Source organism: Sparus aurata, chromosome 6, assembly GCF_900880675.1.
Source record: "Sparus aurata chromosome 6, fSpaAur1.1, whole genome shotgun sequence".
NCBI classification, from domain to species: domain Eukaryota; kingdom Metazoa; phylum Chordata; class Actinopteri; order Spariformes; family Sparidae; genus Sparus; species Sparus aurata.
The window spans coordinates 911,110-920,925 of record NC_044192.1 but is presented as its reverse complement, the minus strand read 5'-3'; the positions used below and the strand labels follow the sequence as shown (position 1 = coordinate 920,925).

The 9,816-nt window shown below is 44.0% G+C and overlaps 1 protein-coding gene across 2 annotated transcripts; it reads left to right on the top strand.

The window, feature by feature from the left end:
* The first annotated feature begins 259 nt into the window (after positions 1-259).
* On the top strand, positions 260-7,663 carry nicn1 (nicolin 1). 2 transcript variants are annotated; one of them, XM_030418653.1, is made up of 7 exons: positions 260-409; positions 1,676-1,825; positions 3,130-3,309; positions 5,212-5,325; positions 6,037-6,105; positions 6,450-6,554; positions 7,240-7,663. In XM_030418653.1, exons 2-7 carry the CDS (start codon positions 1,679-1,681, stop codon positions 7,279-7,281), a joined length of 657 nt encoding a protein of 218 aa, XP_030274513.1. In that variant the 5' UTR covers positions 260-409; positions 1,676-1,678; the 3' UTR covers positions 7,282-7,663. The 2 variants fall into 2 exon arrangements, with proteins under 2 accessions (XP_030274513.1, XP_030274515.1); XM_030418655.1 differs by having other exon boundaries at positions 265-409; positions 1,679-1,825.
* The last annotated feature ends 2,153 nt before the right edge of the window (positions 7,664-9,816 follow it).

Below are 9,816 nucleotides of genomic sequence, written 5' to 3'. Positions count from 1 at the left end.
TCTTCAGGCTGCAGGACGTCACAGTTCAGTCTGCAGGCTGCAGGACGTCACAGTTCAGTCTGCAGGCTGCAGGACGTCACAGTTCAGTCTGCAGGCTGCAGGACGTCACAGTTCAGTCTTCAGGCTGCAGGACGTCACAGTTCAGTCTTCAGGCTGCAGGACGTCACAGTTCAGTCTGCAGGCTGCAGGACGTCACAGCTCAGTCTTCAGTCTGCAGAAGCTCTTCATGGAGCTGACAGCTCAGAGCGCTGCTGGCCCTTTAAGACGCTCACTGTCGCCATGGTTACAAGCAGGAAGTAACAGAGCGTCTTTAGCATGTCAACATCCGCGACTTCCAGCATCTCATCCTCTCTGTCTCTCTTTCTTTCTCTGACTGTCATCTCCTCTGGCTCCTCTCTGACGGATCACTGTGAGTACTGAACCGACGCAGCTTCACTCTCTCGGTTTCTTCGACCCGGATTTCACCAATAATGCTCAAACTCATCTGTTAGCTTCCGTGCTATCTCTAGTCTCCACACTGTTAGCTTGTGTGCTAACGTTGACGTCATAGTAACACTGTTATTATTGTGTCGTGCTCAGCTGATCTGCAGCATCTAGACGTGAATGTGTGACGTTATAACGTGTCGGTGCTGACCAGGCGCTCTGCTGCGTGTTCAGCACCGACATGTCGCTGTCCATGGTGCTAACAGGAGCTAGCAGCTAGCCACACAGCGCGTGACGTCACACAGGAGTCATGACAGGTGTCAGTGAACAGAGGGAAGTGTTTACCTGTTGGTGACAAAGATTAACTAGTTTACAAGAGCAGAAGAGCTCATTAAGAGTCAGGACTGTATTTAAATGGTTGTATTTAGTTTCTCTTTAATTTGACTTGTGCAATAAAGTCATATCAGTTCTATAACATAACAGAACGCATAATAAGACTGTCAGCAATAAAAAAAAAAAACATACAGAAATGTTTGAGGATGTTGAGGACTTGAAAATACTATTTGATAATAATTTGTCTGGAACAACAGTTAATGTATTAAAGTCCTAAAATGACATCTCCTCGTTCTGCCTTTTGAAATAATCCAGACAGAATCTATAAATGTGTGAATAACTTTTGTTTCAAATTACCTGCTGGACACTCGACGTCTCCTAATTTAATTCTCATTAGTTACATTTACATGAAGCCCAATAAACTGATTATAATCTGTTTAAAAAGCCAAACAAAATACAAAAAAATGCTTCATATAAATGTGTCAGAATAAATGAAGGACATTTCAGTAAGTTTCAGAGAGTTAGTTTAAATCTTTTTATCAACAGATATAATAAAACAATCCCAGTGTTTGTGACCTCCACTCTGCACAGTGATTGACTGAGTACTGACATCCAAACGCTGGCAGAATCTGAACGCAGGACAACAGAATCCCAAGAACACACAACCACACACTGACAACAGTGTGCACACGTGGTAGCATACAAAGTTATATGCAAGTGCAGGTCCAAACAGCTTTGAGGTGAAGCTAAGAGGAACTTTAATTTTGTAAAAATCTCACTTGCTGCAGAGATAAATCATCAGTAAGAACTTGATGTTGTCAGAAGTCTTCATCAGTTTCAGGAGCCTGGCCGGTTGCAGTGTGACCTGATTTTTTCTCGGTGTCATCATGGGGTGTAATTTAACTGTCATTTGTTCCAGAAGATGAGCGGGAACACGGAGGACATCAAACCTGTGAAGTGCACCATCAAACCTCCGTTCTACCTGCAGATCGGAGACACCAAAACAGACCCGGCTCACTCCGGAGTTTGTGTTGTAGACGTCACGCTCCCGTTTGGAAAGCCTGTTAATGTAAGAGACAGAAATCTCTGCCAGCTAACATAAATTCTACATGATTTTCATGCTTCTTTAACTTCTACTCTTTTACTGAGTCAATCTAAGCACACTGAACAAAGTTAACATCAAGTATTGACACAAGCTCTTCTTTAAATTGCTCAGTGGTTCATTTTACAACAAGAAACCTGTGAAAATATGACGTGTCAAACTCGGAAAGGTTTGGATCAGCGTGAGGAGAGCCTGTTAGCTGTTAGCTGTTAGCGGTCAGGATCCAGTGGGCTGCAGAGGACTGTGGTGTGTTTGACTCAGGGAGCTAACAGCTATAAGCTAATAGCTCACAGTTGAATATCCTCATGAACTGCAGCCTGATGTTAGCTAATAACATTATTTTCCAGGATGGGGGTAAAAAACGTTACTGTGCATGTATTGTTATAACATTCCTGCAGAATTATGAGCTCACAGGTTTCCTTCATCGACCAGGATGACACTGGACCAGCAGTTATTAGTTATTAGTGTGTGTCTGACTGCTTTTTGACCTGACAGCCTGTAATTGCATTACTGGAAGTAATTTAACTTTTGAAGGAGAATGCACGCGGCTGAAGAAATGTGTGTAATCTGCTCAGAGTTTGTTTTTCTTGGCTCCCAGCATGCAGTTAGAATAAATTCTTAAAGTACCATTTTCCCCTCAGCGTTAATATTATTTACCATCCATGTTTCTGCTGCCTCCCGCCGGCGCCGTCTCATAAAGCAGAAAACACACACACACACACACACACACACACACAGACAAACAAAACATTAGTTTGAATATAAAACTGGATTCCAGTCTTGAGAGACTTCACGTATTCTGGGCGTTGACCTACTTTTCAGCATTTAGTCCTAATTAAAAATCATTTTTAATGCAGAGCGACTCCTCATTAGCTCAGAGCGGTGAGCTTCAAAGGCGCCTGCCTGGAGAAAGTTAATGCATGAAGGAATTATCTCCAGCGGAAGCTTCCCCGCTGCCGTCTCCAGGTTAGAATGTTAATACTGTAATCTGGCCGACTCTGTTTCTCAAACAACAGGTTGGGACCATCGTGGACTGGAGGCAGCAGGATGCTTTAATGAGGCTGATTTATAATATTTTTAAGTTCCATTTCCTCCAGCAGGTCACCAGAGACTTTCTTATTATTCAGAGTGTGAGATCTAACTTTCAGTTGGTTCAAATGCTAAAAAGCTCAAGTAAATCATTTGTAATCCTGAATAAAATCACATTCTAATATCAGGAGCAACAAGGGAGTGGTGGAGTTGTGCCTCACCGGGGACGCTGTGTGTTTCAGATTGAGGAGATCACCTTTAAGAACTACTACACAGCTTATGTGACTGTGCGCCTGTTGAGGAGGAGCCCCGGACAGGAGACTCCCGCTAAGTGGTGCACGGCTCTGAGAGACCTGCCTCTGATGGACAACCCCCACACGGAGAGAGGCTCCCAGGACTACTACTCCATCCACAGGACACAGGTCAGCTGCAGCGTGTGTGTGTGTCGGCCGCTCCACAACTACGTCCTGTTCCACGAGACTGTAATCGATAAAGACGTGTCATTTTAAGACTATTTAATGCCACTGATATATTATGACAGCATTATAATTAGTGTAATGATTTGGATTCTATACAACAGATGAATCATAATTATTAATTACAGCGTCGAGCAGGAGCAGCGATTCTCCCAGTATTTTAATTTCACTCTGTCTGCTCCAACTTGTGCACTTCCAGCACGCATCCTCAGAGAAAGCTAGCTTAGCATTAGCCTGCAGCTGCACTTCATGTGTTCAAGAGTCAAGATTCAAGAGGGTTTATTGTCATTCCACCTTATACACAGAACACAGTGCAGTGAAATAACAAACCCAAGAAGCTTCAGTGCAAACAGACACCAACAACATAGAACAACAATACCAAATGCTTCATTTAGCCACTAGTGTAGTGCTGTATGATTATTATTATTATTATTACTGATATGAGGTGCAGTAGTGCATCAGACGGATACAAAACAGCGACACACAACAGCATCCAGCAGGTAACAGAGGTGACCAGATCAGTACCTGAGCGTGGAGGAGTCGTACGGCCGGGGGGAAGAAGCTGTTCTGTAGTCTGGTACTGACGGACCCGATGCTACGGTACCTTCTGCCAGATGGAAGCAGGGTGAAAAGTCTATGTGAGGGCTGGGTGGGGTCTTCTGCAATGCTGGTGGTGTTACGGATGCAGCGTGTGGTGTAAGTGTCTGAGATGGAGGAAACAGTGACTGCGATGATCTTTTCAGCCATCTTCACCACTCGTTGCAGGTTCTTGCGGTCCAGTTGGGTTCAGTGTCCGAACCAGGCGGTGATACAGCATGAATGATGTGCACAGAGACGATCAGCAGACGTGTCGGGTTAACTAAAGATCCTTTATTGATTTGTTTGGGAAGAGGGTTCACTCTGGACACACTCGAGAAACTACATTTACGTCTTTTATGTATTTATTTTTTGTTTAACTCAGGAATCTTCAGTTTGGGTGAATATTACTTAAACTTGAACCAAAAAGAACAACAGTCATTTATGTGTTAATCTTTTCACATCAGATATTTATAAAATAGCAAAAGTGATGAAAAACAGCAAGTTTAAATGGAATTGTGACTTTAATTTAATAGTGAATTAAACTGACACACCTGATAAAACAAAACATGATTTCAAAGAGAAATGAACTTTGAATTGTTAATATTTGGACATTGCATGTTACATCACAGGAGCAGTTGCGGCTCTCCTGAGTTTTCCTGTTTCTCCGCCTGTTATTCAACACGACTGCAGCTGAACTTGACTTCAGCTCTGTAGCACATAAAACCAACACAGCCTGTCCGGAGCTCAGTGTCGTTTGTTTAATGTGTCAGCTGGTAAACCAGCCAGCTCTGCAAGAACAGCTCAATAAGCATTATCATGTGGATATGTGGAGACAATACAAGCTGAGTTATTTTTCATTTCTTCTATTTATTTCCTGTTTATTCACTATGCAAATGAAGCCAGATGGTGAATGTTGATTTCATTTCTGTTTACTTCAGATGGCGCTCTGAGTCTGACATAGTTTAAAGGCTAATTGTGATCATATAAATTATGTTTATTCACTCTTAATGGGTTATTGTTTCTCATATTTAGCCTTAAGGGACGCTCAGTTATTGCAGTGATTCTCTGTGTGGGGACTTTAACTCCTTCAGGGATAAAAAATAAAGCCATCAAATGTTTAAAAAGCGAAACAAGTTGTGAGTCTGAGAACACCGCACAGCTCGTCCTCCTCAAAGAGCTTTACGAGTTTACAGTCTGATTTATTTCAGAAGTATTATTTCCACATGTCGTGCCCGTTTAATTTCCTGCTCTGTCTTGTTGTGGGTCCAGATGCAGGTGGATCCGGACCACGTGGTGTCGGTGAGGCTGATCCTGAGACAGCCGTCCTCTGCCTGGCTCACCTTCAGCCTCGAGGACGTCAAAATATTCCCTCACATGGAGCCGGTCAGTTCTCTGTATTCACAACTTTCAGAGCAACACTAACACTGACCACAAACTCACTGAGATGTTAAAGTTGTAATAATGAACTTAATGAGGTCTGAATGCCTCTGAGAGTGCAGCTAACTGCTCCTGCTAGCTTTATGAACATAGCATCAGTATTATAATCAGTGGACTGTTTGATTTGTGGTGTAATTAAGCTCCTGGCTTTTATTGTATCTTTTATTTTATTTTGGCCAACTCGGTCTGTGTTTCGTGTACACAGGGTAGCTAGCAGGTCGTTTACAGTCAGCTTTTATTGGACCGCTGAGACAGAACCAGAACATCTGAGTTGCTGAAAGGAGCTGGAAGATGAGAGTTCAGTTTGTCAGTACGAGCCAACACAGACTGTCACATGTTCTGTTGTTCATGTGGATCATCGTGTGCTGTTCAGGGACGGTAACCGAGTGATTCAGGGTGACATCAACACGCTTCTGTTTGTCTTTAATGAAACAATCCTGGTGAATCATCGTCATCGTCACCATGCTGTCGGTTCATTGTTTCTGTGTCAGGTTCTGATCTGTGTACCGGATCACTGGGATGTTGTGACATACAGATCTGAACTACAGCGCAGTTCTTCATACAAACACCAGATGGAGCCAAAGTGAAATCCTGCAGTCAAGTTAAAGAAATGATTCCAACAATGTTCGACTTAACTGCTCTGTGTTTCCGTTCCAGGACCCAGAGAAGGAGGTCTCTGATTGGCTGTCCGACCTGACGCTGGTGGGCCAGCACCCTGACCTGGAGGTACTGGTTCGGTTCTGTCTGTCTGTATAAACAGAGTTGTAGCTACCAGTAAGAACATGTCGGGTCAGGTCAGCATTTCTCTGGGATCTGGAAGGTTTTACAACATACTGTTATTGATTAGATACTTTTACAAAAGGTTAAAAACAGAAATGTTCACCTGGTACTGTGTAGAATCTCTCCAGTGAAATCCATGTATTCAGTTTGATGTAAAACCTCTTGATTTATCATAAAAGTAATTGTCATCGAAGTGAAGACAGATCTGTGTAACACTCTGCAGCAGTGTGTTGATGAGTGACACCTCGGCTCCTCCTCTGCCTGACATCCTTCCTCCCGTCTGTCTCCAGGGCCTCCCGGACCCTCACACTGTGTCCTCCAGTATCCAGCAGATGTGGGCTCTGACTGAGGTGATGCAGACCAACCAGACTACAGCCTCCATCGGACGATTTGACGTGAGTCTGACACACGCCGCCTGACACTCACCCTTCTCTTCAGAGGACTCAGAGGCAGCTGTGTGGTCATCAGGTCAGGTGCTGAGAACGTCCGATGAAGCGTCTTAACACGGAGAGAAGAAACGCTGCCCGTACCTCTCGTCTCTATGACAACAGTGTCTTGACGACTGCTGCTGTGTGATCCACTCTGATCCTCTGAGGTTCACTTTCTCTTTGTTTTCTATCTGACATCTGGACTTCAGAGGAGGAGGATGTGGGTGATGACATCATGAGGTCAGGACGGTGACGTCACCAGAGCCTTTCTGAAGAGCCGAGAGAGTTTCAACTCGAAGCGATCAGAGCGGCCGTTCAAAGAAGACGGATCGCTGGGCGGCAGCGCGTTCACGATGACAAATGTGACACGCCAGAATAAAACTAGAGCAGAAAGGCAGACTCATCTCCTGCAGTGAAAGGAGTCAATCATCTGTTTTTAGTGGGTCGGCTGGGGTTTAAAAAGCAGCTTGTACACGACAGTGTTGGTATAAAAGGGTCAGAATATAAAAGCATCAGTGAAACTCAAAGCAAGATTATTCTGCATACGCTCACATGGTCCTGAAAGGTCTCACAGTCACAGATACCAAGTACGTCTGTGTGCGTGTTCACAGCCTTTAATCTGATATGTTCTGTGTGTTTGGTGTCGCTGCAGGTGGACGGATGTTACGACATCAACCTGCTCTCTCTGACGTAACGTGGCTGGCGGTGCTCTCAGTGGACGGAGGAACAGAGGACGTGATGACAAAGATATAAAATATATCACCTGCTTTGAACCAACAGCTGCAGAGAAGAAGACAGAAACAGTAATTTGGATGCAGCTAATGAGATTTAATGATTTAATGATGATTGAATTTATTTACATGCCTTTTTATTTAAACGCTGACTCCAGTTTAAGATGTTTCACTTGTTGTGATGGTTAGATAATGTTCATAATGTCTGAGGTTCTCCGTGTGTTAGTGTGAATGAGAGAGAGAGCTGACGGGAGGAGGCAGACGTGCACTGTGAGGACGTTAATCCTTCATGTTGTTATCTGCAGATCTTCTTGTCACTCGTCAATAAAAACTAATATCCTCGTCTTTGCTGTGCGCTGCATCGCTGAGCACTTATCAAACAACATTAAGTCTGGGCTCCATCTGGGAATACGCTGCACGGACTTTATTTAGCCGGAGAGAAAACCCAGAGGTGCTTCTGAAAATAAATCAGCCACTGTTCTGTTCTTGTTTGAGTGCAGAGCGATGGTGTAGATTCTCCTGGGGTTCCCTCAGAGAGCCCACTGAGCTTCCTGTTTCATTCAGCAGAGACGAGCTCACGTTGTTAACATTAAGTGTGGTGAAGTGATATTTCAGTACGTACCGACTGAACAGGATGTTCATCCTCGTAATGTTCGATCGCTCACACACACTGATGTTTTCTTCCTCTCTGCAGCAGCTCTAACTCACCGCTGCTCGTTCTCTCCCGTCACTGTGGTTCCTGCTCAACACAAACTCTGTAGCAGCTAACGTAAATTAAAATACACCCGGTCAGATGATGCCAGGCTGTGTGATTTCAATTCAAATCAGTAGGAACATAAAGTCTACAAAGCAGAAGTGTGTTTTTCTCTCTTCTCCACCTTCAATAAGCTTTTCAGTTGCTCCTCAACATTCTCAGCCCACCTGATCAAAGTGGAGCTGCTTCTCTCTGCAGTCAGCGACTAAATGCGGCCGTAACAACATCAGTAACTGAGCAGGACTTCTCGTGAAGCTGAGGTTTGAGATTTTAAAGGTCACATTTCAGCCGCAGCGCTGTGATCTGCTGGTTAGTTGTTGTGTAATCATCATCACAGCGACCTGCTGCAGCCGCTCACAGACTGGAAACATTTCTACAGTTTTGTACGAGACTCATTGAACTGGAGAAGGAAAGAGTCTGCTTATTTTAACCTCTAGCTGTAAATGTTTCCATACACACGATCTTCAGTGCCAGTATGGATTTATAAAGACTGTATATTTACATTTCCAGCATCATATTTTATTTCCCTCTCTGATTATTGGGGCAGATGTGTCTCCTTCTTCCTCTGTCGTTGCCTGTAAAGAGCTCTGAGACATTAAATGTAATTTCAGGCTCCACAAATAAACTGTCTGCGACTCGACTTCTATCCTTCGCTTCCAGCAGAGCTGTAAATGACAGAGACGGTCGAGGATTGTAAATGTGTGAAGTCAGACAGAGGAGGAAATAAAGTGGAAATTGAAGGAACAAATTGAAAACATACAGCAGCCTCACCTCCACAACACACACACACACAAATCAGCTGCTACAAAACTGTGTAAACCACAAATCTGCAGAGCCGGCTGCCGGCTCGAGTGCACTCCACATTTAAATTCACCCAGTCGGCCTTCTTCCTCCTGCTGCAGCCTGCATACTGATGCATGAGAGACATTTGTTAGAGAGCGAGAGCAGGAGACGGAGGGGAGGAGGGACAGCCTGTTTATGTGTGAAAGACAAAGAAAAGACAATTAAGCAGACAGACAGACGGAGGATCTGAACCTGCGGCAGCCGGGTGATGAATCTGTTTGTTGTTCTTTGTAATAGAGCTCACAAATCTCCTTCAAGCTCGGCCGACACGGCTCCCAACGCAGGAACCTCCATCTCCATCTCCTCCGTCTGCTCTGACGTCTCCACGGTTCAGAGAATCAGACTCACGTATATGAAGTTTATGATAAAACAATATAGAATAACACGAGTTCATCTCCTCTGATCAGGCTATTTTTGTCTAGAGCATGTTGACAGACGGCAGGTAGAGACGCCACTGAGGAGCTTTAACGTGACCAGTTTTATATAAGAAGGCTGGATAATATTAAACTCTTTATCAATATACAAAGCAAAATACATTTACTGAACATGCTCACAAATATCTGCTGACGTGTCCTCGTGTATCTGAGGTGATGAAGTCAAACTTCCACTCTGAGGTTTGAACTGACCTGCGTTGTTTCTGCATCCAGCCTGAATCTGGGAAATAATAAAGAAGTGGCTCACAAGCTGCCGAGCTGATGGTTAAAACAAATGTTGCAGATTTTATGGCCCAGATCATTAAAGGGATATTCCGGTGTAAATTTAATCCATGGTCTAACACACTGTGACACTGTGTTAGACTCCCTCTGGAGAGATCAAGTTAGCAGACCGCTAATTTACGGAGTTTTATCAACCTCAGAAACGACCGCATGACAACAATACACTGCAGTAAATGGATCCAAAT